At 37.2% G+C, this 20,536-nt stretch overlaps 1 protein-coding gene across 3 annotated transcripts in view; it reads right to left on the reverse strand.

Moving 5' to 3' along the window:
• Positions 1–20,536, reverse strand: part of Usp32 (Ubiquitin specific protease 32) — a 63,703-nt gene that overhangs the window by 38,154 nt on the left and 5,013 nt on the right. For all 3 annotated transcript variants that reach the window (XM_065231188.1, XM_065231187.1, XM_065231186.1), the window contains exon 2: positions 6,378–6,612. In XM_065231188.1, coding sequence (XP_065087260.1) covers positions 6,378–6,612 — 235 coding nt within the window. The remainder of the gene's footprint in view (positions 1–6,377; positions 6,613–20,536) is intronic.

Raw genomic sequence — 20,536 nt, forward strand, 5'->3', positions numbered from 1 at the left:
TGGTTTATATTAATAATTCTCTGACACTTCTGAAGTATCGGATCAATAGTAGAATTTTCGGAATATTCCATAACTCCACGGAACTCCTTGTAAGTCGCTGCAAATTTGGTTCTCCAAATCATCTTGGAGCTCAGATCTTGAGATTCTACAGACTCAACGAGATATTGTACGATGCTATAACCACATTGTTTGAACCCACCGAGCTTCAGGGACCCTTTATATCCTGTGGCATATAAATTTGAAATGACAAAAAAATTCGGGTCCCTCAAATACATATTACAAACCTTAGTTTTAACTGTAGAACCTCATGACTCTCGTATGGTTTGAAGAATCAAATATATTTTAACGAATTGCTTCATTTCATTTTGTTGCTCCAGTGCCATGAGCCACTGGGTCTGCCTCTGCTGCGATTTCCTGTCAGGTTCCAATCCAGTGCTTGCTTACAGATCGTTTCAGCCCTTTCATAGTGTGTGGCCGACCCACCTCAACTAAAGTTATAAAATTTCTATTGATACTGGCTTGTAATGACATCAAAGATGGAGCTCAAGCATTCGCCACTATGCATGAAGTATATACTGAAGGCATCGGTTGATGAAGACCTGCAGCTTTTGAGTATTCTCCATTGATACGCTCCATCCTCGCTAGTGTATAACAGCACCGATTTCACGTTTGAATTGAAATTTCTGGATGTGGTGCGGTGGTTCGGTACACTATCAATTGCACCTACCAATATTTCGTCTACTAAGATGAGTAACAGTAGTGGCGATAGTCTACACACCTGCAACTACTCGGATAAAGGCGGACAAGCCTCTGTTATGCAGAAATCTAAGCGTAATAGCCTAATACTGCGGAACTCCGTTCTGCCTCTGGGCGCTCCATAGATTCTCGTGATTGCGTCGATCAAAAGCGTTATGATCTTCTTCAGTATGATACGAAGTGAGATAAAATGGTCCACACAAGATATTCCAGCACAAAGTTCTGCCTGCTGCCACCAAAGAGTCGCGCTGATCTTCTCCGGTATCAGATTCAGGATAAAGTAGCATAGATCTATGAGAAAAATACTCTACGGATTCGTACGATATATAAGTACATCCTACAGGCTGTAGAACATCAAGCTCCAATACTATATATATAAGGTGAATAAATATCTCAAAATACTTTGTAATTATAACTACAGGGCTGTTACAATATTTTCTAAATTTGATCCGCGAAATCCGCGATTTCTCAAAAGATATCCGCGACTTCAAGTACTAATCCGCTACAAAAAAAAAACTGTTTTCATTGCCGAAAAATAGCATTGCAAGCTTATTGCTTATAGCATATTAGATTTTTGTCTGCTCTCAACTTAGTGTTCTTTGAAGTACTTTCACATTTTAATTGAGAGCTTTCTATGCCTATACCATCCTATGCCCAAGAAAGTAGAGAAATTTTCCAACCCGAAAAATTAATAGGGGACGGGAATCGAACTAAGTCGCCTCCAGCATGGACTTGCTTTGTAGCTTCGCCTTTTGTAACTTTTTATTTTTTTTATTAGCATTGTATCATCTTCAGTTATTTAGGTATAGTTTAAATTCTGAGTAATTAGTGAAAATAATAAAACACCCTTACATTTTGAGATTCTATTGAATAATATCGGCCTAGATTTGATGAAACATTATTTTTTTTTTAATTAATGCATTTTCATTTGAAATGCACATTTTCTTGAAAATTAACCTTTGCGTCTCTGGCGTATTTTGCTGTCCTAAATGTTGTAGTTAATTTGGCTCTAGTTTTCTCATTTTTTTTCGATTTAAACCAAACACCCTGCACATAATCGAGAAATTACCAGAGATTCATAAGTCACACTTGTTGGTCACGTCGCGGTTGTGTATTTACACGGATATTCCTTGGGTTCTGTCCAATGGTGAGACATTTTCATATTTTTTTTTATTTCTAATACGAACCTAGCACTTTTCGGTGTCAAATCATATTCGAATCGTATATATGTGACTTTGTGGATCATGTACGACTCATTACTATGTACCTATACCGGAAATTATAGGTTTTCCAAATCGTCCAGGACATCAGTTGATTTGTTCTACTAGATCAACCAAGACTGCAATAATGTCTGTAGTATCGTAAATGTACAATCAGATTCAAAGTGTCTATGTGGATCATGCATGATCTATTTCCGAGTAATCCAGATGTTGTAGGTTCTTCAAATCGTCCTGGAGTTCAGATAATTTGATCTATTAGATCAACCGAGATTGGGACAATGTCTTTAGTATCGAAATATTTCCAGACAGATGCACAGTGTCTATGTGGATCATGCATGAACTATTGTCATGTATACCAGATGTGTTAGGTTCTCCAAATCGTTCTGGAGTTCAGATGATTTATTCTACTAGATCAACCATGACTGGGATAAAGTCTGTAGTATCGAAATATGTCCAAACAGATTCATAGTGTCTATATGGATAATGTTTAATTATTTCCACGTATACCAGATGAACTAGGTTCTCCAAATCGTCCTGCAGTTCAGATGATTTGTTTTACTAGATCAACAAAGACTAGGATAATATCTGTAGTATCGAAATATCGATTTGGAAATCCTACAACATTTGGCATACACGGAAGTAGGTTGGCATGATCCACATAGACACTGCAAATTTGTTTGGGCATATTTCGATACTACAGATATTGGATTAGTCTTGGGTGATCTAGTAGAAAAATGATCTGATCTCTAGAATGATTTCAGAACCTATAACATCTTGTATACGTAGCAATAGGTCAGCTACAATCCACATAGACATTTTGAATCTGTTTGGACATATTTCGATACTACAGACAGGCAATCACTTGCATTTATACGATTCGTTTATGATTTGACAACGAAAATTGCTATGTTCATATTGGAAAAAAAGGAAAATGTCTCACATGGACAGACCTCAGGGAATTACAAACCGGGACGGAAAGGTTACAATGAATTCCACAATTTTTGTGACAGCACATCAGTCCCTTCGCGATTTTCGCGACATCATTTAATGTTTATATATTGATATTATTGCTACAGCTCTACGATAAGTCGAGATATTATAGTTGAATCTGTAGAACATTTGAACTCTTCTGTAGACAAGATTTGAGCTCCAAGATGAATTGAAGAATGGAAGATATTTTTTAATACAACGTCATATCTCACATGATGCGATGAGGTTCCAAAGAGTTTTATCGGTTCGTATAAAAATCTGGATATCATACAATACTTTGTTGAGCCGGTAGAACATCAGTATCCAAACCTCTGCATAAGTTACAGATTCTAAAATATTTTACATTACAACTATATATCCCGGATGGTAATATAGGACTCAACGAAAAATTTGGGGTCCACAAATTTAGTCGCGGCATTGTACAATAATCGTTCAATCTATAAAACGTCAAGATCTGAACCCCAGGACAATTTGGAGAATGGAACCAGTTTTGTGATTTGATGAGGTTCCACAGAGCATGGATTTGTGTAATAAATTTGAAGATTATACAAGTCTTTTGATAACATGGAGACCCCAAACAAAAATTTGCCATTACAACTACTAAGCATACACAACGTAGCATAAGTTTAACCAGTCTGTACGATACTATCGAAGATGATGAACAAATAAACAAGTATCCCGGATGATATTAAGGGCCTCCATGTTTTTTTTGGGTTCACATATTTAGTCGAAGAATCGTACAATACCTTGTTGAATTTGTAAAACATCGAGATCTGGAATCCAGAATGGAACATGTTTTGTTTGGTCAACTTCTTATATCAATTGATGTGATGAAGTCCCACGGAGCTTCATGGATTTGTATAATAAATCTGGACATCATACAAGATATTTTGAGTCTGTAGAATATAAAGATCCAAGCCTCTGTATAACTTGGAGGTTACAACATTACAACTGCATATCCTGCATAAAGCTGCGTGGAGCACCTAATAATCCACGAAGCTTTATGGATTCAAAAATTTAGACGAGACATCGTATCAAACCTTGGTGGATATGTAGAACATCAAGATCTAAACTCCAGGACAATTTGGAGAATGGAACATATTTTGTTAATACAATTTCTTATCCTAATAGATTTGATGAGGTCCCACAGAGCTTCATGGCTTTGAATGATCAATCCGGACATCATGCGAAACTCTGTTGAGCCTGTTGAACATCAAGACCCAATCCCTAGGATAACTTGGAGACCCCAACATATTTTGTCATCAAAAATACATATCACGCATGATGATATATGGTACTCCACGAAGCTTTCTGGGTTTATACATTTAATTGAGACATCACCCAATACCATGTTCAATCTGTAGAATTTCAAGATCTTAACACCAGGATAATTTGGAGAATGGATAATATTTTGTTTGTACAACTTCTTATCTCACTTGATATGAAGAGGTTCCACGGAGCTTTATGGATTTATATAATAAATGGGGACCTCATACAAGGCTTTCTTGAGCCTTTAGAACATCAAGACCTCATCCCCAGGACAACTTGGAGACCTCGATATATGTTGTCATTAAAAATACATATCGCGCATGATAATATGGGACTCCACGAAGCTGGCTGGGTTTATACATTTGATTGAGACATCATACAATACCACGTTCAATCTGTAGAATTTCAAGATCTGAACACCAGGATCATTTGGAGAATGGAACATATTTTACTAACACCGTTATATGGCTCACATGATGTTATGGGGCTCTATGATGTGGATTGGATTGAAAAAATCTGTTGGTACATCATACAAGACACTATTGAGCGTGTAGAACTTGAAGAGCTTAAATTCAGGATGATATGTAAATTTAGAGATATTTTGTCAACATAACTATGTATCCTACATCGTACATCATATCCTCAAAAATTCGATTAGGACATTGTATACTATTTTGAGACATCGTATAATACTTTGTTGGACCTGTAGAACTTCAAGATTGTATCTCCAAGATGATCTGGAAAGTTTTACCACAGACAAACAGACATAACACTCGCAAGTTGTTCATCGATCAAGCATTTAACCGTCAATTTAAAAGTATCGTAGTTGGTAGTACCGCCACATGTGGCGCGCATAGTCAATTGCCTTGCGTTTGACGTTTACACACTACCGCCATCTGTTCAGCGTACTACCCACCACAGTGTGTTCAACAGATAGCGGTAATGTTTTAATGACGATGTTTTACAGTGATAAATATTCAATGTGTTATGTCTGTTTGTCTGTGGTTTTACTATAACGTTTGTCGTGCTTATGTGTCTTCTATTGAGATGTGTCTTTTTGATCAGACTGACACAACTTTTAGGCTCGTTATTTGAAAAAAAAACTCTTCAAATGTATGCAGGTTTATTATTTCATGAGGTTTTGCAGATCATGGTCATCAAATTCTTGATGAAAATACCATTTTGATATTTTTTTATAATTGAAGGGCTCTACTGCATTTGAATATGCAAAGCAAACAGCAACAAATGCCCTCGGCCAGATGGTAGCAAAGCCCGCCATACTGTAAGAAAAATAACTACCGTTTCACTCCCCATTACCGTGATATTGTTTATGTATGTTATTCAATTTTATTGTTTACATTTTGTAATGGTTGTTTTATAATTGAAATTAATTGTACTGTGTTAGTTTTTAAGGAAGAAATTTAATGTATAGATTTAAGTAAACGTACTACCTCCGAGTAGGCAGGTAATAAGGCAATAAAAAGTAATATTATAGTGCCGCCAAGTGAAGTTTGTAGTTTATTGTATGCTCTGAAACGACAACCTCCATCGCCTTGAAAACATCAAAAAAACTCAACCTAGGGCCGCATCCTGGCCGAAACAGAAGTATTTTTGAAAAACACACAGTTAAACAACCAAACTTTTGTTACTATTTCGGATCTCCAGGATAACCTACATGTAGTCATTTTTAACAACACAAACTTTCTCTTATTACCGTACCGTAATAACTGTCATTTTTAGCCACCAAAAATAAATACTCATCATTCCACCTACGGAAAGAAGACGTGACATGATTATAGTGATAAGTATTTGAATACTTTTTATCACTCTTTTCAAAAGCTCACCAGTATTTTGCGTCTTTATGAGCCAATCGGACTATTGTAAAGGTGTGAAAAGTAACATTAATAATAGGGCAGTTCAAATTATTCAATAGATGGTGCTGATTCCAATTTTCAAGTTGAGCTAGTTTGGTTTCATGACGATAATCAGGAACTATTTTGAATTTAATTGTGGGTCAAAATGAATAATGTGTACCATCCTAACACATACACCTTCTCATTGTCGTATTTGCAAACACAAACCAGAATGCGCCGACTTCCCCAATATAGTTATCTAGGTACGTGTATACAAACAAAATCTCACCTTATCTTCTCCTCCTGGGTTCCCTTCGTGAGTAGCACCAACCCGCAGAGGAGTTCCTTAAAAGTGATTCCTTTCGCCGTACCGCCACAGGCCGCATAGAGCCAATCGGCCACCACCGTCGGAACGCCATCGCCGAGGACATCCTGCACGAAGGCACTCTTACTGAGAACCGTACCGCTCGTTCCGGCCGATCGTTTGAAGGCATCCTTGATTCTTCGCAGTTCCGAATCCGTAACTGCAAATAAGAAACAAACAAATGGTAACGTGTGTGAGTAAAGCACATTCTTCTATGTTTCGACTTATCAGTCTGGCTTGTCGGCGAACCTGGTAGGTATGTACGTGTATGTAAAAATGCGAATATGGGAGTGAACAACTTTATCAAGCGATAAAACCGGTGTTCTTATCAACGTTGGCTCTATAACCTGGAGCCTTGAGGTGAAATTGGGATTGTTAGTATGCAAGCCAAGCGTAACTAGGTGAAGGTAACGAATTATTGGTTCTAGGTGATAGACTCAGTGACTAGACATAAAAGGATATGCGATTAGTTGGAGTTTGTATTTAATTATTTTTGAGAGAATTACACCTGCCGGTAATGTACCGTTAAATGCTTCTTGCTAAACACGAATGAATCGGTTTTTATGTATTGATATGCATTTGGATGTAACAGTGTGCATAGTCAACCTTGAGCTGAAGACCTTGAAAAAACGGCAGATGGCAGTTGGGACTAGCGTACATTCTTAATTTGGAAATGCTGGTGATCTCATTGTGCACGGTGCCAGCGACGTCCGAATGCAGCTCAATTAGGGAGAGGGAGGGAATGTAATACCGTATACCGGAATGCAACCCGGTAATTTGACAGTTTTTAATCTGAACACTTTTTATTTTATTCACCGACGAATCGACATTTTTTTTTTCGTTTCGTTTGTCCGCAATTCGATTTGTCAAATAAGTGATTTAATCTGTCCAATATAAATTATACGTCTGTTCGTGTCCTTGCTCATGATATGTCGCGATAGGATGAGTAGATGGCGGTAGTTTTTAACGTTTTTTTAAATATGGCGTCTTGAGTAAGATTTTGTAAGTAGCTTCTAAGAGCTGTCACGTCGGTTCGTCGGTGGTTTAATCCCCGCTAAAGGTATTATCTGATTTGTTGGACTGATTCGAGCGGACTGCTCGATAATTTCGTCAGATGCAATGTTCGGATGCGTTCACACTTTTTCGACACGATGATTAGATTTGACGTTTGATTTGTCGGACGAAGTAGATATGTGTTTAATTTTCATTCGACTCATTCTTTCTCATTTTTTCTAAAATTTCACGGACTTGAAACGCTAAAGAACGCTTGATTTGTGTTTTTATGGCATCCGTTAGCAAAGTATACCGATTTCACTATTCAATAAATTATCTTGCGTATGATTGACTGATTTGTATTTTCCTGTGCGATTGACCGAAATATGCCGTATTATATAAGAATAAGCATGCCAGACAGCAGGTCTGAGAGACTTCTAAGAATTTTTTAGAACTTTGTCACGCAAGCAATCTGCAGTTGTGGACTTTAAAACGAAACTTTCGTTACTTTTTTAACCATAAACCAGCAAATTTACCAGAATGAGTTTCTAAGGAACATACTACTCAAGTAACCAGCAAGCAGTTGTACCATAGAGGTAACTCTAAGACTAGTAGATCCCGAAGAAACGAGCTCTATTTTTTGGCTCAGCTCTGGTACTATCTTCGGTCCCAAGCTAATCGATTCACCCCTCGAAACATAGGCAATTCCACTAACCCCTCATTTTATGTGTCAAACTTTCATAGCGAATCAAAACAAACATTGTGTAGTACTAGAATTTTGACTAGAATAGGGTCCGTTAATCGATTTGCTTGGGACCGATAGGCTAGTCAAGTAGTGAGCCAATTTCAAATTGATAGTTTCGTATTGATTGTTGGTTGTAAGCTGCACTTTTTTATCTTTATTTAAGAGATTTTTAGCCATAGGCTAGTTCATCTCTAGTACGCTGCACTGTATGCGGTTATAAATCCGAAAAAGGCGAAATAATCGACCAATAAGATGCTTATGTTAAGACTTTAAAAAGCTTATGCTGATATTATGCTGGAGGAGAAATTTCAAACGGAGCAGAAATAATTGCATGTTTTCCTTTATCGACATAGAATAAAGCAAATGAAAATAAAAACTATTGGTTGCTGTCTTTTACTCGTACGCATGTTGTTTGCTTGGTTTATATTTTTTTTTTGTTATAAAACTCAAGGGGAATAACCTTGGAGTTCCCCAGGGAAGTGTATTAGGGCTCCTGTTATTTATTATGTATATTAATGACTTTCGACGTGTTTTACGATTTTGCGACATTAATCTTTTTGATACTGTGTTATTCATTGCAGCTAAGGATTTAGATGATGCCGTTTTACACTTGAATGAAGATTTGCGTTCTCTAAGTAGATGGTTGAAGTATAAGCAGTTGAAATTGAATGCAAGTAAAACTAAATTTATGGTAATTTCGCGGAATCGAGTAAATGAGAACGTATCTGTTGTAATTGATGATGAGACTATTGACCGCGTTCGGGAGATTAAATATCTCTGCGTTGGGGGGTTCGTGAGAATTCCTGACATTGCTAAAAATTATGATAGCATCAGATTGCGGGGTTGCTAGTGTAATAGGATGTTTTGTTGATTGTTCATTAACTCTTGATCTCTTGTAATACTTATGAATATTTTAGGTGGACAAAAAGGCGAACTAAGAGGTGGACGCCTCAGTTTTTCCGCAGTTATATCGCTATGAAGCAACTGTAAACTCTAGAGGAAATTTATATCTGTAACTGTAACCAGTTCGATTTTGTTTGCTAACCTGGTTAAAATGTCATATTTAATTATCTTAAAGATAAATCGTCCAACTCAAACCTTTGTAGGAGTGGTAAGAGGTGGGACCATCATCATCATCATCAAGGCTCGAACAGACCATCCGGATTCAATGATTAACATAACGCCTTAGCTGACTAACCCATATGAGACCACTGACTACAAACCAACTAACTGAGCATGATAAATGCAAGTCGAGAAATCGACCTGAATGAAGTTGGGAAAAACCTACTACTCTAATATTCGAAATCACGCGAAATAATAGTGATAGGCACTAGCACTTGAGGCGGCTTCCAAAGACGGAATCTAATAATATTGAGAATAGCTACGATTGAGAATAACCGTATTGATCTCGCTTAATTCATCCATCGAAAAACTCCAACACCCCTACGATAGATATCGTAACCAAAATCTAAATGCCAGCGATAATGTTTACATAACGTCAGATGTCACAGCCTTTATACTTTTATCCGCCCAGTCACCACGGATTTCAGTTCTTTTTATTCCGGGACGGCTCTCTCGTGGACGAAGTGTAGATTGTTTCCTGGTGTTCTCCTCATTGCAGCGATGAAGATTTTCTGCAGTCGCCATTTTGTCCTCTGTTTTGTTTTCATAAAAACACACACAGAAAAAAAACACCCGACATGAAATGACAGATCACGGCATCAACTCGGCATTATAGAAAGCATGCAAGCAACAAGTCTTAAGAACTTGTAGTATATGTGATTATACGGCCAGAATAACCGTTTGACAGCATTTGATAATATAATACTCTGTGACAACTGTCATGTTAAGTGGCGCCGGTGGTGTAGTGGTAAGCGTGATTACCTCTCACCCCAGAAGGCCTGGGTTCAATCTCAGTCGGCGCCGCCGGGATGTTCTTAGGCATAACATCTCTGATCACGTCTTCCTTCGGAAGGGAAGTCAAGCCGTTGGTCCCCGGTTCATAAGTTGATGGGTCGATAGGTAGGATCCAGGTGTGGGAGCTGTCTCCATGGCATCGGTAGCGTTGGTGCTCAGCACGGGAAACAAGATCAACGGAAAAGCAAACCAAAGGAAAGGACAACTGTCATGCGGTCGAATTGTTTGTAAATCAATTCATTGCTGATCTGTGGTTTTGGGTATTACGCATCCTGAATTGAAATTGATACCTATATAGTTTATTATTAATGCTTATGGTTACTTGGGTAATGCCTTTTCTGGAGCAGCATGAGGTGGATTGCCTATTCTGGCCGGATTTGGAAAGCTGCCACAACTCAAATTCCATCAAACAGTGGTACATACAGCGAAAATGGCTTCACAGTGGTTCCCAAGGAGATGAATCAGGGCAATACTCCGTAACTAAGGCCAATTGAGAAATACTGGTCAATTGTGACGCACATACTGAAGAAAAAGGGTGGAACTGCAATTGACCTGAAGAATTTCAAGCAAAAATGGAACTAGGCAGTCTAACAAGTGGGAACAGGGTAGTGTAGATGAGGTCCGTGTACGAAGAAAAGTTCGAGCAATGGCCTATGGTAAGAACGAAAACTGAAACAATGGTCTTAAAATGAGCATAATACCTACTAATGTATAGCTGTTACATTTAACTATGAACAATAAAATGCATTTTTAAAACCCAACAATATTTTCGTATTCAACACGATCGTCCGGCAAATTCTATTCAAATGAAATGACGTCTCCGGATGAAGTTGTATTATGGTATAACACGTTATGTTCTCTATCCCGAATCGAGCATGTGTCACATTTTACTAACGATATCTCTTTGGATTGTTCAGACTGAGTTTTATCAGTGGCATTTTTCAACATTCTCTTTTCTTGGCACAGGAATTTCCGTAATGAATAATTTCGGATGCCATTTCTACGACGATACAATACCCGTTCGATTTTGGCAACACGAATCCAATTTCTGTGCTTTGATGTTGCTCTGCAGTTTGAGATAATGAACTCTGTTTAAGGTGATACGGCACGTCATGCAACAATGGCTGTCCCTACAATCATTAAATAAATGTATTATGGTATGCGTACGAAAGACATCTTCCTACAAAACAGTAAGTTACTAATTATATACCTTAAAAAATGGGCCTGAATTGTATGAATAAGATCTGGATACATATTTCTATACTTTGCCACCAAAATATTTCCATTTCATTCACTCATTGGTAATATTTACATTAAAAAGTACGATCAGCCGATTTTGCTCTGCTCAGGGCATGAAATTTTAATAACTGTTTTCACTAGCTTTCACTTCTCAGAACCACACTAAAAACAATTACGACACGTGCTTCTACAAGAACTTTCAAGTTAATTCACTTTTAAATACGATATTTACTTAAATAATATCATTTGCATCGTTAAAAACGCGAGCCGCGAATAATTTTGCAAGTTGAAACTGTTTTGATTACCTTTTTTCTACACACCGCATTATGGAGGTGTGTGTACGAATCATCTATCATCGTATCCAGTGTTGTCGATTTAATTGAAACAAAGTGTGTAAAAACAATGCTTTTATTGCTTTTTAAGGTGGTTAAACTGTGTGCAATTTTGAAACCATCACTAATAAATGTTTAAAACAATTTCTTATTTTGTTTCTCAAGACAAAAAAATGATACTAAATGATCCTAGAAATCTTCTATAGAAAACATATGTGTCGTTCTGGTTGCACTGCTCGAAGCCATCAGCTGATATGCAAAAGGCGGCAAAGGATGATTCAAAAACAAAAACATACACTATAAGAAAAAATATCCAGCGGCCAGTTCATTTTTGCCTACTTTTGACCTTGAGTATAATCGTATTCACCTACTTTTGGGTACAACTAACTATTTATGGGTAGAAACGAATTGTCAGTTCCATACTAATTGAAAACAATCAAATGAAAACTCTTCGACCCACATTACCTACTTTTGGCTTCCTGCAATATAGTGCCGAGATTTGTAAAATTGAGTCACTTTGGGATCTTTTTTCTTACCGTGTGCCTGGAGGTTTGAGCTCTGGAATCACTTTTGGAGAGGTCGTATGTAACCAAAGTGTGATGTTGAATCAATTAACTGCTATGATGACTTGACATGTTGGTCTTGGTGGCTAGGCGCATAATTATTTTCTGTATAGGAAGGGGTGTCCTGGGAGGTGGTAGGTCGATAATATTGGCAAATTGAATGGAAATGTAGTAATAGTCTCTGTTACACATTCGACCTAATAATAACGAACTCTAGCAGCTAGGTTTACGGTAGTTGCGGTAGTGCATGATGTACACTCACACCACTACAGCATCAATGATAATCAATTCACTAACACATAGAAAGGAGAGAAAAAAAGCAAAAAAAGCGTGACGTATCGTATCACCTTAATATTTTTCATAGATTATCCGGACATGTGTAAAGGTTACCAGAAAATCAGGTTTGCAATTCAAGAGCAAATTTTCATTATGTCGTAAGTAACATTCGCACCGATCCGAGAAAAATAAAGTTTTGTTTTGATGACCGAAAAGTTATTCCTATTTCCAATTAAACACATATAATCTCATTGTGATAGCAATGTTTAACATATTTAGCCGGGTTTTAATCATACAAAGGCAAATCGCTAGCTTTCATGCTAATAAATACTGGTTTTTGAGTCAAAAGTTATTATACGTCGTTTGGTGGCTTCTATTGTTACTTAAGTCAAAGTGTATTTACCAGGATATTCGGGAGAATTATCAATTACGTCTCCTTAAGTGCAGCCCATTCATCATTTTAGGACCACCGAAATCATCTTAGCAACAAACAGTTCGATTTATTCACTTTAATAATGAGAAAGCGAAACGACGAAAGTACACTTTTCACGGGTTTCTCAGTGCTGTTACTTAAGGCAAACGGCATCTCCATAGAAATCGGGTGACTTAAGTAACATCGAAAACTATTTTGATCGGAAGGTGATTACGTCAAAAAGCAATTCGACTGGTAAATAAATTTAATAATGGGATGTGATCCTATATTCGGACAGTATATAGTGTAATAGCAGGAGCATCGATTGACACTGATAGCTCGACTTTGTTTACCTTTGTTACATTCAACGTAATGAAAATTTGCTCTTGAATTAACACAATCGGTGGAAGGCTGAGAAGTATAAAATTGTGTGTTGCCAAAACCGAACGGGTACTTTATATTCATTGGAGCATTGGAGCAAAGAGGATTTTTTAGATTGCGAAGCTGTAGTCCCGTAGCTTGCAAACGAGATTGTATGCAATTGATAGAAGTTTAGAAATGTATGTACACTGGCTGACCCGGCAAATGACGTACTCCCGTTTTTTTTTAACTCTTACGACGACGTACTCCCTAGTTGTTTGATATAAACCATTTATAGCGGGTTTTTTTTCTAGCGGCGCCGGTGGTGTAGTGGTAAGCGTGATTGCATCTCACCCCAAAAGGTCTGGGTTCAATCCCAGCCGGTGCCGCCGGGATTTTCTGAGACATAAAATCTCTGATCACGGGAAGTAAAGCCGTTGGTCCGTGAGTTGATGGGTCGATAGGTAGTGTCCAGATGTGGGAGTTACCTTCCTGGCGTTGGTAGCATTGATACTCAGTACGGAAAACAAGATCGACGGAAAACAAGCAAGGAAAAAAAATCTACGGGTTTGAACAGCATGAGCTCATTATTGCCTAATTGTAAGTAATATAATAAAATTGTTTTTTTCCTTTCTCTTGTGTAGTAATTGGCAACCTTATCTGACGTTAGGTGGTGTGTCGAACAGTATATTCATGTCTGCTAGGTGATGAATGAAAAACAAAATGAAGAGTTTACTTTACATATTTGAACATTCCTACACCGAAATTAAGGTTCTCTAATTTGAAAACATCGTAACAGTCACCGTGACTGCGGCATTATATTTCTTCTTTCCGAGTTACAGTTCATGAATACAGCCTACAATCCGCAATCCGGAATGGCAATTCAAGAAATTACTAAGCAACTGCTAACAAATTAATAAATTCCGTGCAAATCAAATTAGTAGATTGGGACGCCTAGAGATAAGAGATGCCTCAAAGCCAGCTCTTCATTCATTGCTTTATGTAACGTCGGACTCTGTTCCGCAATGGAGTGCCAATCAGAGTCGGACATTGATTACCATCCATTGACGGCAAACGAATGCCAGGGAGGCGGCTTTCACACCTGATAGATATCGCACCCATCAACACATGGGCCGGGAGCCTCCCGAAGGAAGACGTTTCAGAAAAATCCAAACGACCTCGGCTGGGGTGAGACAGCAGTCACGCTTACCACTACACTACCGGCGCCGTCTGAAGGCCAGGTCGGTTGTATAATGGTTACCTATATCGTCTTATGCAGCCTTGAAAAACGATCTAGCTATTTCTATAAACTCATTAGGAGAGAATTTCCAGTGGAAGCCTGAAAATAATTCAAACAATATCGTAGTGTAAACATTGGAGACAATTTACAACATTATAATCAGCGCTGATAAAGAAAATCCCGCGGTAGAACGGTGGCAATGACAATGATAACGAAGCGTGCAGTCCAGTTGCATGAGTACGAGATGTGCTAAAAAACGAGATTAGACCTACCCCGCTTACCGCACATCGTGCCCTGTTTAGTATTGGCAACAGTGAATGAACTTTGATACTCTGCTCATGGTGTTTGTGTATGTGACTGTGGCTCCACTGGGATTGTGGATCAAGTGATACAAGTTTATGAACATCTAAATTTATCTTCCTATGTATAACCAACAATCAATACGAAACTAACGATTTTAAATTGGCTCACTACTTGACTAGCCTATTGGTCCCAAGCAAACGATTAACGTATCCCATTCTAGTTGAAATTCTACTACTACGCAATGTTTGTTTTGATTCGCTATGAAAGTTTGACAGGTAAAATGAGGGGTTATTGGTTTTTCCTATGTTTCGAGGGGTGAATCGATTAGCTTAGGACCGAATTGAGTACCAGAGCTGAGCTAAAAAGTTGAGCACATTTCTTCGGGACCTTCTGGTCTTAGAGTTACCTCTATGGTATAACTATGGTGAAATCTGACCCTTTCCTACTCAATCAAATTTTGGAGCCACTTCCCACAGCCCAGCCACAATTTGTTAGTTTAGTGTCAAAAAGCGAAAAAAAATGATGTTCGAAAGCGAAACAATGTAATCTAAAAAAAATCGTTGTGGTCAAAATCGAAGCTCTTTCAGGTGGTGTATAAAAACCGATATTTTTTTCTAAGATTAAAGAACCCAATTGTTTTTGTATGTTTTAAACAGCTTATAATAGGTTACAACTGCCAGGTTTGAACATGGCATTGTAGTAATCGAATATCAATCTTTGATTCGTTAATCTGAAATTGATTACAATTAAATCAATTGGAAAAGTGACACAAAACTAAATAAAGTCTCATTGGAATTATATATCGAAATTATTACACTTAGCGTCGTATGATGGCATTTACTCTTAGCTGGCCACTTCCACGGAGTACTATTTTTTCCCTTGATTTGTTTTTCGTCGATTTTGTTTTCCATACTGAGTACCAACATAGAGGTAACTCTAAGACTATATAGAAGGTCTCGAAGAAACGTGCTCAACTTTTTAGCTCAGCTCTGGTACTCTCTTCGGTCCCAAGCTCAGGGCTGGTAGTGAGTATGTGATTGAATAGTAGTGACTTTAGTTACTAAAATAACGAAAATAGTGACTAAATAGTGACTTTTAAACAATAAAAAAGTGACCAATAGTGACATTGATTGATCAGAAAGACATGGTTTCAATCTTCCGTTGATTGCGATTGCCACTTCGAGAAATTTTATAAACTCACAAAACAATCATGCGCATTTTTCATGTTTCTAAAAAATAAAACAAACGGTTTAAGGATCCCATTGTTCTCAAAAAATAAGAATGAATTGAATAAGCATTTTTTTTAAACAAACTATTTACTAAGTTGACATTAGATACAAATCACACATTGATGATTAGATCGCAAAATTGAGGAATAGAGAAAAATGTTGAAATTCAAAGATTTAGCCAAATTTTGACAATTTTAGGACAGTCAATTTTAAATATCTAGGATGAAGCGATGCGATTAGCGATTAGTATTTTAATAAAAAAAAATAGATCTCCTCTTTGTAGCCGCACTGGTCGCCTCCATTCCTTCCAAGAAGAGAATCTTCTGTAACACATAGAAACAAATTCATAACTGTGGGACCTAGACTTGGGCCTAGACAACTTTTCTAGATCGCAGTTTAAAAAACATCTCATTATTATGGAACGAAGAAAATTATACCAGATGGAAAGATCACGGACATAAAACAAAATTTGAATGTGTCGCGATCTAATCTAATCTAATCTAAGACAAACGCAGCCAGTTCGAGAAAGCATCCTGGAAAATGATTAGATTAGATGAGGTCTAATCATTTTTCTTGTCTAATTGATGTTTGCAGCATATCTGAGATATGATATAAACATCAATACGGCCAGGCCTACTGCGTTGTATTTGCCGTAAAGATAATTCTTGGAAATCAATGGGAACATTTCTTGAATCTACAGGGGTTGAAGGATGCGTGGACATACCGAACCAAACGCTCCGAGTTACTATGTGTAGTTGTGTGTAATGTGTAAATATTTGTGCAATATTGAAGAATCATAAAATAATGCAGTGGAAGGATCTTACCGAACAAAATTTGAATGTGTCTCGATCGTGACAAATTAGGGATGCATTTTAGAGTTTTGGACCATTTTTTTTATTGCTAGGCTTAAAAATTCAAGATCTCTAAGACAACCAAATTGAGAAAATGGTAAGGCCTGAAATAATTTTCTATATTTTGTACATATAGAATGTAAGTTAACAGTCCTTGAACAATTGAAAGGCTTTTGAAACATAGAAAATATGTTATGATCATGGACATATTTCGTTTTTCTAAAACATGGACCTGGAAATTTGTTTTCGTAACACCGGATTATTAGTACGAAAAAAATGCAATACAATTTAATGGACTTAAAAATGAACTCCTGATTCTGTGACATGATTTTTTCTCGGTGTTTGGACAAATGCTAAAGCTACCGGGTATCAGACATTATTCAAATTTCTTACCTTTGAAAAAAATGTCGAGAGCTTGAACACTTTTCTAGACTATTTTTTGACATTTTAGGCTTGGAACACTTGCAAGATCTTGAAGGAAAATAGCCAGGCTTTGGGTCTAGAAATTTTTTTCGAAACCTCTGACATTTTGTGATAGGTTTATAACCGATTCGAGATAAAAAAAAATCAAAATATTAGTGATTTCGTCAACATCAATTTTATAGTTAACATTTCCGTCTGTTCGCAACTTTTCTTGTCCGTCAGAATTTACACTGATGTTTAATAAATCTTTCAAACACACATTTGTTAACAAATGAATCTGTGATTTGATGTGAGTTTTAAAGTATTCTTTTTCTACTCTCAACATTGGTCGTAAAAAGTGACTTTAGTGACTAAATTTTAAGGAATAGTGACTTTAGTGACTTTTTGATGAAAAAAGTGACTTTTTAGTGACTGGCTTTAAAATAGTGACCAAGTCACTAAAAAGTGACCTGCTACCAGCCCTGCAAGCTAATCGATTCACCCCTCGAAACATAGGAAAATCCACTAACCCCTTATTTTATCTGTCAAACTTTCATAGCGATTAAAAACAAACATAGTATAGTACTAGAATTTCGACTAGAATGGGGTACGTTAATCGTTTGCTTGGTACTAATAGGCTAGTCAAGTAGTGAGCCAATTTAAAATCGTTAGTTTCGTAGTGATTGTTGGTACCAATGCTACCGACGAAAGGGAGGCAGCTTCTATACCTGGACTCTACCTATTGACCCATCAAATCATGGATCGGGGACCAACGGTTTTGCTCCCTTATTAGAGATTTTATGTCTCAGAAAATCCCGATGGCGCCGACTGGGATTGAACCCAGTCCCTTTTGTGTGAAAGGCAATCACGCTTACCACTACACCACCGGCGCCGCTCACGGTGAACTCTGATCATATATGGGTACGGCTAATATGATTTTTGGCACTCTATATGACCACCAATGATCCTGTTCTCAAGTTCTCATCTTATTTTATAAGTCGCAAGATGGGTTTTTGCTCAAGTCAAAAGTTGGTCACTTTCCTGGGGGCAATATTGTTTAACGCTCACATTGACAATGTTATCAAGAAAATTGCCAAGAAGTATGGAATTCTATACCGATTGAAAAACGATTTAACTATTACCAATAAAATACAGCTAAAAATATCAGAATCATCTCTCCTCATCTAGACTTTTGCCCTTCCATTTTATTTCTAGCCAATGAAACACAAATATCGAAATTACAACGCTTGGAGAATAAAATAATGCGTTTGTTTTTTCGATGTAATAAATTCACTTCCTCAACTTTGATGCTGGATGCTTTACAATGGTTGTCAGTGAAAAAAAGAATAGTAAATTTGACTATAGTGTTCAATTTTAAAGTAGTCAACTGCCTCGATATCTGTGTGATCGAATTGAAAGAGGAAGTGACTTTCATAGATATAATACTAGAAACGCGGATGAAACAAGAACACCACATTTCTTGACTTGTGCTTCACAAAATTCATTATATTTAAAGGAATAAATGTTTTCAATTCGATGCCTAGATACGTCAAACGCAACACTTACAGAATTTAAAAGACACTGTATTTAACACATTAAAATTATCTTTTGAACAGTTATCCAGTGATTTTTTTTTTTTAATTGACAAATTATGTATCTTGACGAAATTATCTCTAACGGATTATTTTGTATGGATAGCTGTCATAATGACTTTTTAACAATTATTGTAGCACTGCAAAAACGTTTTTTGTTCGCCACGATGGTGATGATGGATTTTTAATATTTGATTTAATAGTAGTGTCCCGATATTTGTGTGATCGAATTGAAAGAGGAAGTGACTTTCATAGATATAATACTAGAAACGCGAACGAAATAAGAATACCACATTTCTTGACTTGTGCTTCATAGAATTCATTGTATTTTAAAGGAATAAATGTTTTCAATTTGATGCCTAGCCACGTTAACGTGCAACGACGCTTCTCAAAAATTTTCCCCAGTATTCACAAAGTATCTTCTGAAATCTCCATGGAATTATCTTCGGAATTCCCTCTAAATTCCACTCCGAATTCTCTAAGAGCAGTCCCACTAATTCCTTGAAATGCTCCTCAGAATTCCCTAGGAACTCTTCCTTGATTTCGCTTGATTACAGGAATAACCTTGAAACTCTCTTAATCAAATTGAAATTTAACTCAAAACTTTGTTGCAAATCTCCTTGAAATTGTTTTTGGAATACTTCTTAACCTCAAAATTATTTGAATTATTTTCAGAATTCCCTTTGGATTCTCCTTCTTCTCTTGGAATTCTACTCAAAAGTACCTTGGAATTCTCCTTACAAATCCCTTAGTCAGAACTCCTCTGGAATTCTCTTTGGAATTATTATGGAATTCTCCTCAGAATACTGTTGGAAATGTTTCCTTTGAATCGTACTCAGGGATTATACCCAGAACTACCTTGGAATTCTACCTAATTTGCACCTTGCGTTTTATCTGGAGTTCAACAGAACTAACTTGAAAGGAATTCTCAGATTTCACTTCAAATTTTCCGATCAATTGTTCCCTTATAATTCTCCTTTGAATTCCCTTCAAATTATCCCTAGTGTCGTTGGAAATTTTCATCAAATTAATTCAGTAAAGTTCATAAGCTTAACAACTTTTGCAAGGCCCTTATTTTAAAAAAATCTGATTTCTAGGAAAACCTTCAGTGTCCGTCGTCTTTAATATTTATTTTAATTCCAGATTCTTGAAAATTTCCTCAACTCTGATTTTTTTACGACCAGGGTTTCAAAAATGAAGTTTAAAATCTGTAGAAAATGTTCATGATTCAGAGCCCTAAAAAAAGAAATTCAAGTTTCAGAATGTATGTTGTTACTTAAATTGAATTGGGCTACAAAATGGTGAGTTGACAACCTGAAATGAGCGTAATTCCTAGCTCCGGTCCTCACAAGTCCCTACCTCACGCGTCCACGAGTCATATGATTACAAACGACTACCAGCTAAAATATGGGCATAGCTGGGTGGCGTAGCCTGTGCAAGGTTGTCAATCCGACAATAGCAAAGTGAGGAGCGAAGCGAAAAATGGCGCGGTAACCCTAGCACGGCGGTAGAGGAAATGCTTCGCCTCCGATCGTCTGTCCACCACGGAGGTGCGGCTCAAAAAACGTCTGACTGGCATCCAGCGGCTGAATAAGAAATGCGCTTCCCCAGAAGCTACACCTAAGATGGC

Source organism: Ochlerotatus camptorhynchus, unplaced genomic scaffold (assembly GCF_037179485.1).
Source record: "Ochlerotatus camptorhynchus isolate MF236.1 unplaced genomic scaffold, CSIRO-AGI_Acam_v1.1 ptg000344l, whole genome shotgun sequence".
NCBI classification, from domain to species: domain Eukaryota; kingdom Metazoa; phylum Arthropoda; class Insecta; order Diptera; family Culicidae; genus Ochlerotatus; species Ochlerotatus camptorhynchus.